A 16,944-nucleotide genomic window follows, 5' to 3' on the forward strand; every position below is an offset into this window, starting at 1 on the left:
ATATCGACGAGAGGCCTTTTACATTTTTACCCTGGGGATAAAGGTTCCTTTAGGCTTCAATGCAGAAGCTGATATTATTAATGTGTGCGTTAATTATATTGTTTAGATGTTATAAGCCTGTTAGTTATTACAATTTCCTAACGTATGCTAGAAAAGCTTTAAAAAAATATTAATTTTTTATTAACATATGTCATAAATATGTTATAAAAATTTTATTTTATATATATATATATATATATATATATATATATATATATATATATATATATACATACACATATATATATACACATACATACACACAGTCATGGCTAAAAATATTGTCACCCTTGCACAAATGTTTAGGCATTCTCATGTTTATTTATTTTATTTGTATTAGTATGACACAAAAAAAATGGAGAAAAAAAAAGCCAAACTTGACACATTCCATGCAAAACTCCAAAAATGGACTGGACAAATTATTGACACCCTCAATTTAATATTTGGTAGCACACCCCTTTGAAAAAATAACTGAAATCAATCGCTTCCTGTAACCATCAATAGGTTTCTTACAGCTATCTACTGGAATTTTGGACCACTCTTCTTTCGCCAACTGCTCCAGGTATCTCAGATTGGAAGGGTTCCTTTTCCCCAACTACTGTTTTGAGATCTCTCCACAGGTGCTCTATGAGATTGAGATCTGGACTCATTGCTGGCCAGTTCAGTATTTTCCAGTGCTTTGTCTTAAACCGTTTCTGGGTGATTTTTGATGCATGCTTTGTCCTGCTGTAAGACCCACCTCTGAAGGATACCCCAATTTCTGACACTGGGCCCTACTTTGCACCACATAATTCTTTGGTAGTCTTCAGATTTCATAATGCAGTGCACACAGTCAAGACATCCAGTGCCTGAAGCAGCAAAGCAACCCCAAAACATCAGTGAACCTCCACCATGTTTGACTTTAGGGACTGTATTCTTTTCTTTAAAAGCCTCATTTCTTTTTCTGAACACAGTAGAATTATGGGCTTTACCAAAAAGCTGTGATTTTGTTTCATCTGTCCACAGCACATTCTCCCAAAAGGATTTTAGCTTCCTCAGGTAAGTTTTGGCAAACTGCAATCTGGCTTTTTTATGTTTCTGTGTCAGCAGTGGAGTCCTCCTGGGTCTCCTACCTTAGCGTCCCTTTTCATTCAGATGGCAATGTATAGTGTGAGCTGACACATTTGTACCCTGTGCCTGAAGGTCAGCTTTAATTTGTCTGGACACAGGAACATTAAGATCTCTGAAGATGGACTTGTAACCTTGAGATTGTCCATGCTTTTAAACAATTTTTGTTCTCAAATCCTCAGACAATTCTTTGCTGCTCTTTCTCTTCTCCATGCTCAATTGTGGCACACAGAGACACACAACAGAAAGATTGAGTCAATTTTTCACCATTTTAACTGGTTGCCGGTGTGATTTCTATATTGTCAGCACCTGTTAACTGATATAAGTGAGTTTAATTACAAAGTACAGGAGCAACACAAACCAGGAATGCAATTATTTCTTACAATTTTGAGAAGGTGCCAATAATTTTGTCCAGTCTTTTTTTTTTAGTTTTGAGTGGAATGTGTCAGATTTGGCTTTTTTTTATCCACTTTTTTGTGTCATACTAATACAAACAAAATAAATAAACATGAGAATGCCTAAACATTTGTAATTGCAACAATTTTCTTGGCGAAGTGGTGCATTATCTGACAGAAATGCAGGGGTGCCAATATTTTTGGCCATGAATATATGGATGAGATGAATAGGAGGTTCTGGCAAAGAGGGCATCTATCGAAGGTTTTGGATCAACAGGTTCAAGAACTGACCATGGTCAAAACCAAAATACAACAGGAGCAACACACTTTTGTCACCAAATTTACGAGTGACAAGAAAGACATAAGAACGACCTTGGACAAGCATTGGGGCATAGTGAAAAGTGATCCTACTCTTCAGTTTGGTTAGATTAAAGCACCGCAAATAGGATATAGAAGAGCAAGATCACTGCGTGATATGTTAGTGAAAACGGATCCTAGATCTAGCTACCAGAAGAAGACCTGGCTGGACACTACGAAACCTGGCTGCTTTAGGTGCCTTGGATGCACCACCTGCAGTGCTCTGCAGACGGACCAATATTTCACACATCCAATCAAGAAAATGAGGTACAAACACAAATACAGACTTACCTGCACTACCACACATGTGGTTTATCTCCTACATTGTCCATGTGGCCTCTTCTACGTAGGGAAAATCACAGATGATTTGAGGACAAGAATGGCCAATCATATGTCAGCCATAAGATTGGCAATACAAAAAGGGACCTCAGACCAACTGGTGGCCAGACATTTTGTCCAGAAAGGACATACGGTGGTTAACCTTAAGTATACCATTATTGACCAGGTCCTGCCACTACCACGAGGGGGGATAGGAGTAAGGTCCTGCTTCAGAAGGAAGCTAGATGGACGTACAGGTTTGGGACTATGGCCTTGAATGGCATGAATTCACACCTGGATTGGCATTGCTTCCTTTGAGGACATATTTTGAATTGTGCCCGTGAGTGAATACTCCACTATATAGGGCCTCCTGCTGTTGTGGGATTTTAATGAGTATTTATTTTTATGATGTTTTGTGCTTTTGCTTTATTTTGGAATTTGTATTATTAGTTTTTGCTCCTGCTTTTGTTTTTTTTCTCTCTTTGTGTAACCTTATGCTAGTGGTCAGTTGGTTTATGGGCATAGGGTTTGGCATGATGTCCCTGTGTCTGCACCTGTATTCTGCAGGATAGCCCACTTGTGGATATTGGTGGATTTTCTGCGCATTTTTGATGGTCACTTTGCATGAATTTTGACTGTATTTTTAAGTGCTGCTTAGCTTAGGACAATATTTCTGTACACGCATTGACCTTCTGTTAAAATTTTGGAGCCTCGTTCCGTTTGTTATTTTTATTATTTTATTGTTACATTTATATTATTGTGTTTTGTTTCCTGCTTTTGTAGCCTTAATTATATTTGTATGTTTTTTGATGCCCTTATGTTTCTTGCCTTAGCATGGAGATCTTTTTGCATCTGAGGACCAGACCTGATTAGTATGTGATTGGCTGTTCTAGCCACTACCCCGTGCTTATGATCCTGTGATCATGGGGGTTGTTTATATGAGGGTTGCCATGACAACCAGATTGTCCGCTATATTATGCTGTCTTGGCAGGTAGTCAATCGCCCTGATCCGGTAACGATCCGATGTGGGGCTATCCTCAGTTTGTTTCATGTTTGTTCCATGCCTGTTTTGGTTGTATGATGCTTAGAGTACTTTAAAACCTTGTTAGTTCACATATGTTATGTTGTTTAATTGACACTAGGGAGTGCGGTTACCAGGTAGCTGTCTGATAATGTCAGTCGGTGGGAGTGGCACCTCCGATTTCAGCTCGGTTCTGGAGCACTTGTGAGGGTTTATAAGGCACGGTGGGGGCAAGTAGATGGTTGTTATTTTTGTTGGTGTCTGACAAAGGGGGTAACACCCTGAAACGTTACAAGAAATAAAGATAACTATCAGTTTGTTAATATATGAATGCACTTATAGACAGTAAAGTCATAATTAGACATTCATGATTTAGACACAGCATGCAATTTTAAACAACTTTCCAATTTACTTCTATTATTTAATTTGCTTCCTTCTCTTGTTATCCTTTGCTAAAAGGTTTATTTAGGTAAGCTCAGGAGCAGCAAATAACCTAGGTTCTACTCTAGCTGCTGATTGGTGGCTGCACACACACATATATATTATATATAATATATATATATATATATATATATATACACACACACATACGCACACACACACACATACACCGATTGTCATTGGCTCACCCATGTGTTGAGTTAGAAACCAGTAGTGCATTGTTACTCCTTGAACAAATGATACCAATAAAATGAAACAAATTTGAAAATACAAGTAAACTGGAAAGTTATTTAAAATTATATGTTCTACCTAAATCATGAAATAAACATTTTGGGTTTCATGTCTCTAAGGGGTTAAACAGGTCTCTATGGGCAAGGTCATTTTGGACCAATCACAGTCTGTGGATATAAATAGGCAATACACAAGAAAGAGTTTAGGGGGCCTAATTATCATTGTCTGGCAGACATGATACGCTGTAGCGTATCATGTCCGCCAGACATAGCTGAATGCTGACAGCATTTAACATTGCACAAGCAGTTCTAGTGAATAGTGGATTGATGTCCGTAGCCTCAGAGGCGACGGACCAGTTAAGGAGCAGCGGTCATAACTGTGCATAACAGGGTCATCAGGGGCCATTCGGGCCTTGATAAATCGGCCACTAGGTCTTAGATGAAGGTGTGAGCTAAAACACGTCCGCCCATTTTATTCCTACTTGTTTACATAGCTTCTATGTTCAACAAAAGTTTGGATCACCTTTTACCGAGCTCCGCTTATTAGTCTCTTTTGCCATCATTATCCTCTTGCAATTGGACCAGCTGGATGGCAAAAACAGGGCGGTTCATAAGAACAAGGTCAAGCAGCAGCCATTGGGAACAACAAAGCTACAAATAGGCAGAGGGAGACAATGAATCTCCACTCCCCGGGATGACCACAACTCTTTGAATGTTACTCAACAAGCGTAGGATGACATCAATTGACCTACAAAAAGAATGGCAAATGGCAGATAGGTTGAAGTGCATGATGAGGACAGTTTGAAAGAGGCTCCAAGGTGCAGGGCTGAAGTTGTGCAAAGATAGGAAAAAAGCCCATCATCAATGAGAAGCAAAGAAGAGTCAGGCTGAGATTTGAAAACGACCATAAGGATTAGACCATAGAGAACTGGAGTAAAGTCATCTTATCTGAGTCCAATTTTCAGTTTTGCCTAGCACCTGGTCCTCTGATGGTTAGATGGAGAGTGGAGGATCGGTGATGATCTGGGGGTGCTGCAGTAAGGATAAATTCGGGCAGATTTATCTTTGTGAAGGATGCATGAATCAAGCCATGTACAAAGTTATCCTGGAAGAAAACTTGCTTCCTTCTGCTCTGGCAATGTTCCCCAACTCTGAGGATTGATTTTTTTTCCAGCAAAGCAATGCTCAATCAAGATGAGGATGGAGGATCACCAGATTAACACCCTATGCATGGTCAGCACAATCTTCAGACCTGAACCACATTTAAAACCTCTGGAATCTAAAATCAGGGTTATTCCACCAAATATGGATTTCTGAACTCTTCCTTAGATCTTCCTTAGATAAAACATTAGTATTGTGTTGTTTAAAAATAAATATGAACTTGTTTTCTTTGCATTATTCGAGGTCTGAAAACACTGCATCTTTTGTTATTTTAACCACTTATTTTCTGCAAATAAATTAATTTACAATTTGGGAGGAATGTTGTCAGTAGTTTAAAGAATAAAATAAAAATTTTACACAAACCTATAAAAAACCAGAGAACTGATAATTTTGCAGTGTGCACATTTTCAAATGCAAATTGTTTTAATTAACTTTCCATTTCTGTTTTGTTACTGTAATTGATTTCTAGGATCACAGAGGTGAATTCCGGGTCCCTTACCCAAACTGATCTAAGCACAGCAACCTTCTTCAACACTGTTCCTGAAGATGGGGAGGACGTAGAACGTGTTAGCACTGGTACAAATTATGCACTCAGATTGTGGTTGGACACCTTATCAACAGAGACCTTATAAAACATATTTTCCCATCACCAACAAACCCCTTTTCAAAACAGATTACATTTTGTATGTAGAGAAAAGACAGAAAAGTGTTTAAATAAATAAAGCTTATATTTATTTCCGTTTACACATCCTCATGATTTACTTCAATACATTATTCTATTGGAAGAATTAAAAACATGATTATCTACCTCTGCTAATAAAGAAACAAAATACATACACGCTATATATTTAAATACATAAATAAGTGTGCCATAGCTGCACTATTTAACCACAGCCTTGGCACAGTGGGTTAAACCCCTTAAATGCTAGGAGGGGACCTGCTAGGTCTGTTCCTAAGCTGAAAATATACAACCTTCATTTAGTTTAGTCCGATAGAAATATGGAAATTCTTTGGAGTTTCTATACGTAGAAAAAAAAATGCTGCAACTGAAAATATATAGATGTATATTTGCATCAATCTCTGTACAGGTCTATTCTATGTAAATAACATTATATATATATATATAAAGAAAACATTCATTACAAAATATGAAAAATATACAGAGGAGCTGTACAGGTATTAAAAAAATTGTAGGAATCTGGAAGTCAGAGTAAAATTCAGAAAAAGGAGACTCACAATCAGAACACTTCACTTTTCACAATTGATCCGCGATGCACACTTAGATATACTGTGGGCCTTGGGGCCTGGCAGTAATAAGCTCTTTTAGAATCTATGAACAAAATGTAATAACTGCATTTATCTTTTCCTAATGGAAATTTGGAAAATAAATTACAGTTTCTGTTAAAATCTTGTAAAAGCTTGAAATTATAAAACTAAAGATTTGTTTCTGCAAAAAAATTCCACAATGGTTGAGATTTCTGCTTATTGTTCAACACAGCTGCTGACATTTAAACCAGCATAAGTCTTTTATGCTTTGTTACCAAAATAGCCAGGATATCCCCTTTGCGATTAGCACTGAAACACACAGACGTCTGAATTTTGCAGCATGAATTTCTTGTTGGCAGAAATTTTCACATTCATTTTTTAATGTGTGACTTATTTTACATTTACTATCCGTACTCTGTGCATTTGCACAACTAAATTTAATGGAAGCAAAAACAATATACTTTATATTGTGCTCAGAACTTCTATTATTTATGGCAAAGGAGATGGAATGGTTGATGATATATATCATTTTTCCATGATATAAAAGCCATATTTCAATTATTATTATCCAAATAATAATCCTAGCGTTATATAATTGGAAAGCCGTTTTGATCTCCTGGAACTCCTGAAACCTTGATAAACGTAAAATTTCCAGAACAATTTTGATGCATTTGGGACCACAGGACCCAGTCTATAATGCTTTTAAACTATGGCTCACGGATTAATCCTAGCCAACAAAAATGCAAGGAAAAAAATAAAATTGCCAAAACGGCCTGTAACAGTGCAGTGCAATTACATAGGGTGTTCAAAACTAGAGACCTTTCCCGGATGGCACGAGTTTATTTGGCAAGTCAGCTCCAGCTGTTCGCTTGTGCAGTAGCTGTGCAAGACCATGATGGATTTAGAGGGTCTGACTTCTGAACCCAGTTTAGCACCCTTACTCCAGTCTGAGATATCTCTCTGTTCCTTTTGCATCCACTGCCCTCTACTCTTCAATTCAGTCCAAGGAAATTATATCTGGTCGACACCCTTGAAGTGTGGAGGTGGTATTTTGTGATCCACTGTGATTGTGGCTCTCTCTTAGTGCATTGGTGGAAACAATGCTGCTGATACGGCCAGTGGTGCTGGATGGTCCATGGGTTCCCCCGATTGTCTGCGTTAATGGATTCATGAAGTGGGAAGGAGGGCTGCGGTACTGGAAGAAATGACTCAAAGCATCTTGCTCATCCAAGGATGTGATGACAGAAGGGCTGTAATGCTAGACAAAGAAAAAGCAAAAACAAACGCAATTAATATCTTTAGTTTATTTACTATTTCACCAAAATGCAAAGTTAGACCACAGCTTGCGCATTCAAGTGAAATAAACACATTTTATATCTGCATTTAAAGTGAATGTAAAGTTTCATAAATCAGTGCCCGGTTTTTACTATTAAAAACAGGGGCACTTTCATTCATGAAAGTTTACATTGCAGCGTTTTTTAAAAAAAATACTTGCCTTTTTCTGCAGCCAAGAGCGAACCCCCGCCCGCAGCTCCTCTGTACTTACGTCAGCAATGACGAATCCGGCTTCCTCTAATCATGGCGTGCACCCCAGAGCAAACATTTCCTGAGGCCACGCCGTGATTGGAGGAAGACGGTTTCTTCATTGCTGTGCAAAGTACAAGCATGAGAAGCGGGCGGGGGATCACTGGTATGGCTTGGCTGCAGAAAAAGGTAAGTATTTTTTTTTTAAAAAAATGCTACAATGTAAACTTCCATGAATGAAAGTCCCCCTGTTTTAAATATTTTTGTTAAAAACTGGGCACTGATTTATAAAACTTTACATTCACTTTAAAGGGACACTGAACCCAAATTTTTTCTTTCATGATTCAGATAGAGCATGCGATTTTAAAATTTACTCCTATTAATCAATTTTTCTTCGTTCTCTTGCTATCTTCATTTGAAAAAGGCATCTAAACTGGGTTTTTTGGTTCAGTACTCTGGACAGCAACTTTTTAATTGGTGGATGAATTTATCCACCAATCAGCAAGAATAACCCAGGTTATTCACCAAAAATGGGCTGGCATCTAAACTTACATTCTTGCATTTCAAATAAAGATACCAAGAGAATGAAGAAAATTTGATAATAGGAGTAAATTAGAAAGTTGCTTAAAATTGCATGCTCTATCTGAATCACAAAAGAAAAGATTTGGATTCAGTGTCCCTTTAAGTACCAATTTTTTAAAATACATACAACAGTATGTTTGAAAATCATTAAAATTGTCACTTTATTAGTGACTTACAAAACTTCTTGAAAACTTTGCTATGTTTATCTTACATCCCTAAATTGTGACCCATAAGTGGATAGCTGTAAATGATTTTATCCTCTACTCTAAGCAATCACTGTCTAGTATAAAGTTGATTTTGGCAATTTGTAGCATTTTGAAGGAGACCTAAGTTACAGAATTTGCTTCTTGACTTCAATAGTGTGAGACAAGCACAGTTTTTACACAAAAACAGAATTTATGCTTACCTGATAAATTACTTTCTCCAACGGTGTGTCCGGTCCACGGCGTCATCCTTACTTGTGGGATATTCTCTTCCCCAACAGGAAATGGCAAAGAGCCCAGCAAAGCTGGTCACATGATCCCTCCTAGGCTCCGCCTTCCCCAGTCATTCGACCGACGTAAAGGAGGAATATGCATAGGAGAAATCATATGATACCGTGGTGACTGTAGTTAGAGAAAATAATTCATCAGACCTGATCAAAAAACCAGGGCGGGCCGTGGACCGGACACACCGTTGGAGAAAGTAATTTATCAGGTAAGCATAAATTCTGTTTTCTCCAACATAGGTGTGTCCGGTCCACGGCGTCATCCTTACTTGTGGGAACCAATACCAAAGCTTTAGGACACGGATGATGGGAGGGAGCAAATCAGGTCACCTAGATGGAAGGCACCACGGCTTGCAAAACCTTTCTCCCAAAAATAGCCTCAGAAGAAGCAAAAGTATCAAATTTGTAAAATTTGGTAAAAGTGTGCAGTGAAGACCAAGTCGCTGCCTTACATATCTGATCAACAGAAGCCTCGTTCTTGAAGGCCCATGTGGAAGCCACAGCCCTAGTGGAGTGAGCTGTGATTCTTTCAGGAGGCTGCCGTCCGGCAGTCTCATAAGCCAATCTGATGATGCTTTTAAGCCAAAAAGAGAGAGAGGTAGAAGTTGCTTTTTGACCTCTCCTTTTACCAAAAAAAAAAACAAAACAACAAACAAGGAAGATGTTTGTCTGAAATCCTTTGTAGCCTCTAAATAGAATTTTAGAGCACGAACTACATCCAAATTGTGCAACAAACGTTCCTTCTTTGAAACTGGATTCGGGCACAAAGAAGGCACAACTATCTCCTGGTTAATATTTTTGTTAGAAACAACTTTCGGAAGAAAACCAGGTTTAGTACGCAAAACCACCTTATCTGCATGGAACACCAGATAAGGAGGAGAACACTGCAGAGCAGATAACTCTGAAACTCTTCTAGCAGAAGAAATTGCAACCAAAAACAAAACTTTCCAAGATAATAACTTAATATCTACGGAATGTAAGGGTTCAAACGGAACCCCTTGAAGAACTGAAAGAACTAAATTGAGACTCCAAGGAGGAGTCAAAGGTTTGTAAACAGGCTTGATTCTAACCAGAGCCTGAACAAAAGCTTGAACATCTGGCACAGCCGCCAGCTTTTTGTGAAGTAAAACAGATAAAGCAGAAATCTGTCCCTTCAAAGAACTTGCAGATAATCCTTTCTCCAAACCCTCTTGTAGAAAGGATAGAATTTTAGGAATCTTTACCCTGTTCCATGGGAATCCTTTCGATTCGCACCAACAGATATATTTCTTCCATACTTTATGGTAAATTTTTCTAGTTACAGGCTTTCTAGCCTGAATGAGAGTATCAATGACAGAATCTGAGAACCCACGCTTTGATAAAATCAAGCGTTCAATCTCCAAGCAGTCAGTTGGAGTGAGGCCAGATTCGGATGTTCGAACGGACCTTGAACAAGAAGGTCCCGTCTCAAAGGTAGCTTCCATGGTGGAGCCGATGACATATTCACCAGGTCTGCATACCAAGTTCTGCGTGGCCACGCAGGAGCTATCAAGATCACCGAAGCCCTCTCCTGATTGATCCTGGCTACCAGCCTGGGAATGAGAGGAAACGGTGGGAATACATAGGCTAGGTTGAATGTCCAAGGTGCTACTAGTGCATCTACTAGAGTCGCCTTGGGATCCCTGGATCTGGACCCGTAGCAAGGAACCTTGAAGTTCTGACGAGACGCCATCAGATCCATGTCTGGAATGCCCCATAATTGAGTTATGTGGGCAAAGATTTCCGGATGGAGTTCCCACTCCCCCGGATGAAATGTCTAACGACTCAGAAAATCCGCTTCCCAATTTTCCACTCCTGGGATGTGGATTGCAGACAAGTGGCAGGAGTGAATCTCCGCCCATTGAATTACTTTGGTCACTTCTTCCATCGCCAGGGAACTCCTTGTTCCCCCCTGATGGTTGATATATGCAACAGTCGTCATGTTGTCTGATTGAAACCTTATGAATTTGGCCTTTGCTAGTTGAGGCCAAGCCTTGAGAGCATTGAATATCGCTCTCAGTTCCAGAATGTTTATCGGGAGAAGAGATTCTTCCCGAGACCATAGACCCTGAGCTTTCAGGGAGTTCCAGACCACGCCCCAGCCCACCAGACTGGCGTCGGTCGTGACAATGACCCACTCTGGTCTGCGGAAGCTCATCCCTTGAGACAGGTTGTCCAGGGTCAGCCACCAACGGAGTGAATCTCTGGTCCTCTGATCTACTTGGATCGTCGGGGACAAGTCTGTATAATCCCCATTCCACTGTCTGAGCATGCACAGTTGTAATGGTCTTAGATGAATCCGCGCAAAAGGAACTATGTCCATTGCCGCAACCATCAAACCTATTACTTCCATGCACTGCGCTATGGAAGGAAGAAGAACAGAATGAAGTACTTGACAAGAGCTTAGAAGTTTTGATTTTCTGGCCTCTGTCAGAAAAATCTTCATTTCTAAGGAGTCTATTATTGTTCCCAAGAAGGGAACTCTTGTTGACGGGAATAGAAAACTTTTTTCTACGTTCACTTTCCACCCGTGAGATCTGAGAAAGGCTAGGACAATGTCCGTATGAGCCTTTGCTTGTGGCAGAGACGACGCTTGAATTAGAATGTCGTCCAAGTAAGGTACTACTGCAATGCCCCTTGGCCTTAGCACCGCTAGAAGGGACCCTAGTACCTTTGTGAAAATTCTTGGAGCAGTGGCTAATCCGAATGGAAGTGCCACAAACTGGTAATGCCTGTCCAGAAAGGCGAATCTTAGGAACCGATGATGTTCCTTGTGGATAGGAATATGTAGATACGCATCCTTTAAATCCACCGTGGTCATGAATTGACCTTCCTGGATGGTAGGAAGAATTGTCCGAATGGTTTCCATTTTGAACGATGGAACCCTGAGAAATTTGTTTAGGATCTTGAGATCCAAAATTGGCCTGAATGTTCCCTCTTTTTTGGGAACTATGAACAGATTGGAGTAAAACCCCATCCCTTGTTCTCCTAATGGAACAGGATGAATCACTCCCATTTTTAACAGGTCTTCTACACAATGTAAGAATGCCTGTCTTTTTATTTGGTCTGAAGACAATTGAGACCTGTGGAACCTTCCCCTTGGGGGTAGTTCCTTGAATTCCAGGAGATAACCTTGAGAAACTATTTCTAGCGCCCAAGGATCCTGAACATCTCTTGCCCAAGCCTGAGCGAAGAGAGAGAGTCTGCCCCCCACCAGATCCGGTCCCGGATCGGGGGCCAGCATCTCATGCTGTCTTGGTAGCGGTAGCAGGCTTCTTGGCCTGCTTACCTTTGTTCCAGCCTTGCATCGGTCTCCAGGCTGGCTTGGTTTGAGAAGAATTACCCTCTTGCTTAGAGGATGTAGAGTTTGAGGCTGGTCCGTTTCTGCGAAAGGGACGAAAATTTGTTTTATTTTTAGCCTTAAAAGACCTATCCTGAGGAAGGGCGTGGCCCTTTCCCCCAGTGATGTCTGAAATAATCTCTTTCAAGTCAGGGCCAAACAGCGTTTTCCCCTTGAAAGGGATGTTAAGCAATTTGTTCTTGGAGGACACATCCGCTGACCAAGACTTTAGCCAAAGCGCTCTGCGCGCCACAATAGCAAAACCTGAATTTTTCGCCGCTAATCTAGCTAATTGCAAAGTGGCGTCTAAGGTAAAAGAGTTAGCCAATTTAAGTGCTTGAACTCTGTCCATAACCTCCTCATAAGAAGATGCTTTATTGAGCGACTTTTCTAGTTCTTCGAACCAGAAACACGCTGCTGTAGTGACAGGAACAATGCATGAAATTGGTTGTAGAAGGTAACCTTGCTGAACAAACATCTTTTTAAGCAAACCCTCTAATTTTTTATCCATAGGATCTTTGAAAGCACAACTATCTTCTATAGGGATAGTGGTGCGTTTGTTTAGAGTAGAAACCGCCCCCTCGACCTTGGGGACTGTCTGCCATAAGTCCTTCCTGGGGTCGACCATAGGAAATAATTTCTTAAATATAGGGGGAGGGACAAAAGGTATGCCGGGCCTTTCCCATTCTTTATTTACAATGTCCGCCACCCGCTTGGGTATAGGAAAAGCTTCGGGGGGCACCGGGACCTCTAGGAACTTGTCCATCTTACATAATTTCTCTGGAATGACCAAATTGTCACAATCATCCAGAATAGATAACACCTCCTTAAGCAGAGCGCGGAGATGTTCCAATTTAAATTTGAATGTAATAACGTCAGGTTCAGCTTGTTGAGAAATTTTTCCTGAATCTGAAATTTCTCCCTCAGACAAAACCTCCCTGGCCCCTTCAGACTGGTGTAAGGGCATGTCAGAACCATTATCATCAGCGTCCTCATGCTCTTCAGTATCTAAAACAGAGCAGTCACGCTTTCGCTGATAAGTGGGCATTTTGGCTAAAATGTTTTTAATAGAATTATCCATTACAGCCGTTAATTGTTGCATAGTAAGGAGGATTGGCGCACTAGATGCACTAGGGACCTCCTGAGTGGGCAAGACTGGTGTAGACATGGAAGGAGATGATGCAGTACCATGCTTACTCCCCTCACTTAAGGAATCAGTTTGGGCAACATTATTATCAGTGGCATCATTGTCCCTACTTTGCTTGTCACATTCATCACATATATTTAAATGGAGAGGAACCTTGGCTTCCGAACATACAGAACATCGTCTATCTGCTAGTTCAGACATGTTAATAGGCATAAACTTGATAACAAAGCACAAAAAACGTTTTAAAATAAAACCGTTACTGTCTCTTTAAATTTTAAACTGAACACACTTTATTACTGAATATGCGAAAAAGTATGAAGGAATTGTTCAAAATTCACCAAAATTTCACCACAGTGTCTTAAAGCCTTAAAAGTATTGCACACCAAATTTGAAAGCTTTAACTCTTAAAATAACGGAACCGGAGCCGTTTTTACATTTAACCCCTATACAGTCCCTGGTATCTGCTTTGCTGAGACCCAACCAAGCCCAGAGGGGAATACGATACCAAATGACGCCTTCAATAAGCTTTTTCAGTGGATCTGAGCTCCTCACACATGCATCTGCATGCCTTGCTTCTCAAAAACAACTGCGCATTAGTGGCGCGAAAATGAGGCTCTGCCTATGACTAGAAAAGGCCCCCAGTGAAAAAGGTGTCCAATACAGTGCCTGCCGTTTTTTTAACAGAATTTCCAAGATTAAAATAACTCTCCAAAGTTATAAACCATTAAATATGCTTATAAAGTAATCGTTTTAGCCCAGAAAAATGTCTACCAGTCTTTAAAGCCCTTGTGAAGCCCTTTATTCTTATATTAAAAATTAAGAAAATGGCTTACCGGATCCCATAGGGAAAATGACAGCTTCCAGCATTACCAAGTCTTGTTAGAAATGTGTCATACCTCAAGCAGCAAAAGTCTGCTCACTGTTTCCCCCAACTGAAGTTAATTCATCTCAACAGTCCTGTGTGGAAACAGCCATCGATTTTAGTAACGGTTGCTAAAATCATTTTCCTCTTACAAACAGAAATCTTCATCTCCTTTCTGTTTCAGAGTAAATAGTACATACCAGCACTATTTTAAAATAACAAACTCTTGATTGAAGAATAAAAACTACATTTAAACACCAAAAAACTCTTAGCCATCTCCGTGGAGATGTTGCCTGTGCAACGGCAAAGAGAATAACTGGGGAAGGCGGAGCCTAGGAGGGATCATGTGACCAGCTTTGCTGGGCTCTTTGCCATTTCCTGTTGGGGAAGAGAATATCCCACAAGTAAGGATGACGCCGTGGACCGGACACACCTATGTTGGAGAAAGGTATTTTACATTATATTTTATATCATAATTTCAAAGTAATTGATGTCCTGTTAAGCTGCACGTTAAATCACAAACCCTTTCTAAAAATTAGTCACAGACTAAATGTCAAAATTATTGAATTAATGGTCTTCCAAACCTTTCTGCCATCAAAAGTGATCTTACTTGACGTGAAGCTACTAACCTGATTATCAGTTTGAAGGAAGGAAAACAAGTCCAGACCTGGGTAGAAGAACACAGGACAATTGTTTAGAAAATAGTTGTGGAATAAATCTTGACTGTGTACAGTAGTGCATTTGGTGTTTTCAGTTACACCATACTCAAAACTGCACAATTGAGACTGTTTTGTTCACAGAAGAGAATTGGGGGGGGGAGAGACTGCGTGTTTGTGTCTTTTTTATTTATTGTATATACAGGTCTAGTTATTCCTCTATTTTTTATGCTGCCAAATGCCTTAATGGCAAATGATTGTATCTTTACTTTTTACCTAAAAAGTCAGTGTGACACACCAAACCAGTTATTTGTTTTGGCTGCCCATTACGAAATGACAGAAATAAAGTGCTTATTATACCTAGATGCGGAATACTGAGCAATATAGTAAAAATGCAAAAGCAGCTCTTATTCATAGTTCAATGTTAGAGATATTAGTATTAAAGAGCTATATATTATCTTGTATAAGGTAATAATGTATTCAGAAAGATTTTATACTGTGCAGTATATTATTATTTTCTATTTTATAGGATACTGGTATATTAGTGATTTAATTTGGTTTACTAATTTGGAATATGGAACTATTTTGGAGCACAAGTAAAAAAACAGTCCTACAATGCAGTTTATACACCCCTTCTGCAAAGTTAGAAGTTGGAGGTATCTGAACAGAACAGAACTACTACATATACCTATATTGGTGAGAGTAGACAACCCCAAACACACTATAAATTTAGGAATAGACACATTCTAGTTTTACAGTTCAAATAATCCACATCTATAAAATGATTAGAATTTGGCCTTGGTGCTAAAAGGAGATATTACATTTTTAGCTATGCCTGATATATAATATGGAATTAAACACTAAATTGCAAAAGATCTCCATACAAAAATTGTTTTAATAATATTTAGAAGTCAAAAGCATAATTTGTATAGTTTTGCAATCCAGGGACATTGAAAAACATAATTTATGCTTACCTGATAAATTCCTTTCTTCTGTTGTGTGATCAGTCCACGGGTCATCATTACTTCTGGGATATAACTCCTCCCCAACAGGAAATGCAAGAGGATTCACCCAGCAGAGCTGCATATAGCTCCTCCCCTCTACGTCAGTCCCAGTCATTCGACCAAGAATCAACGAGAAAGGAGTAACCAAGGGTGAAGTGGTGACTGGAGTATAATTTAAAAGATATTTACCTGCCTTAAAACAGGGCGGGCCGTGGACTGATCACACAACAGAAGAAAGGAATTTATCAGGTAAGCATAAATTATGTTTTCTTCTGTTATGTGTGATCAGTCCACGGGTCATCATTACTTCTGGGATACCAATACCAAAGCAAAAGTACACGGATGACGGGAGGGATAGGCAGGCTCATTATACAGAAGGAACCACTGCCTGAAGAACCTTTCTCCCAAAAATAGCCTCCGAAGAAGCAAAAGTGTCAAATTTGTAAAATTTGGAAAAAGTATGAAGCGAAGACCAAGTTGCAGCCTTGCAAATCTGTTCAACCGAGGCCTCATTCTTAAAGGCCCAAGTGGAAGCCACAGCTCTAGTGGAGTGAGCTGTAATTCTTTCAGGAGGCTGCTGTCCAGCAGTCTCATAGGCTAAACGTATATATGCTACGAAGCCAAAAAGAGAGAGAGGTAGCAGAAGCTTTTTGAACCTCTCCCTCTGTCCATATAAACGACAAACAGGAGAAAAGTTTGGCGAAAATCTTTAGGTTGCCTGCAAGTAGAACTTGAGGGCACGAACTACATCCAAATTGTGTAGGTAGAGACGTTCCTTCTTTGAAGAAGGATTTTGGACACAAGGATGAACAACAATCTCTTGATTGATATTCCTGTTAGTGACTACCTTAGGGTAAGAACCCAGGGTTTAGTACGCAGGAACTACCTTGTCCTGAGTGAAAAATCAGATAAGGAGAATCACAATGTAAGGCTGATAACTCAGAGACTCTTCGAGCCGGAGGAAATAGCCATTAAAAACAGAACTTTCC

The 16,944-nt window shown here is 39.7% G+C and overlaps 2 protein-coding genes across 6 annotated transcripts in view; one reads left to right on the forward strand and one right to left on the reverse strand.

Moving 5' to 3' along the window:
• Window positions 1-5,813, forward strand: part of NUDT17 (nudix hydrolase 17) — a 121,666-nt gene extending 115,853 nt beyond the window's left edge. For both annotated transcript variants that reach the window (XM_053704514.1, XM_053704520.1), the window contains one exon: window positions 5,539-5,813. In XM_053704514.1, coding sequence (XP_053560489.1) covers window positions 5,539-5,701 — 163 coding nt within the window. In that variant the 3' untranslated portion in view covers window positions 5,702-5,813. The remainder of the gene's footprint in view (window positions 1-5,538) is intronic.
• The window catches only part of PIAS3 (protein inhibitor of activated STAT 3), a 109,385-nt gene continuing 98,219 nt past the window's right edge, over window positions 5,779-16,944 (reverse strand). For all 4 annotated transcript variants that reach the window (XM_053704504.1, XM_053704498.1, XM_053704507.1 and 1 more), the window contains exons 13-14: window positions 14,925-14,962; window positions 5,779-7,593 (exon numbers count right to left, since the gene is read on the reverse strand). In XM_053704504.1, the coding sequence (XP_053560479.1) occupies window positions 7,333-7,593; window positions 14,925-14,962 (299 nt within the window). In that variant the 3' untranslated portion in view covers window positions 5,779-7,332. The remainder of the gene's footprint in view (window positions 7,594-14,924; window positions 14,963-16,944) is intronic.

Source organism: Bombina bombina, chromosome 1 (genome assembly GCF_027579735.1).
Source record: "Bombina bombina isolate aBomBom1 chromosome 1, aBomBom1.pri, whole genome shotgun sequence".
Lineage (NCBI taxonomy): Eukaryota > Metazoa > Chordata > Amphibia > Anura > Bombinatoridae > Bombina > Bombina bombina.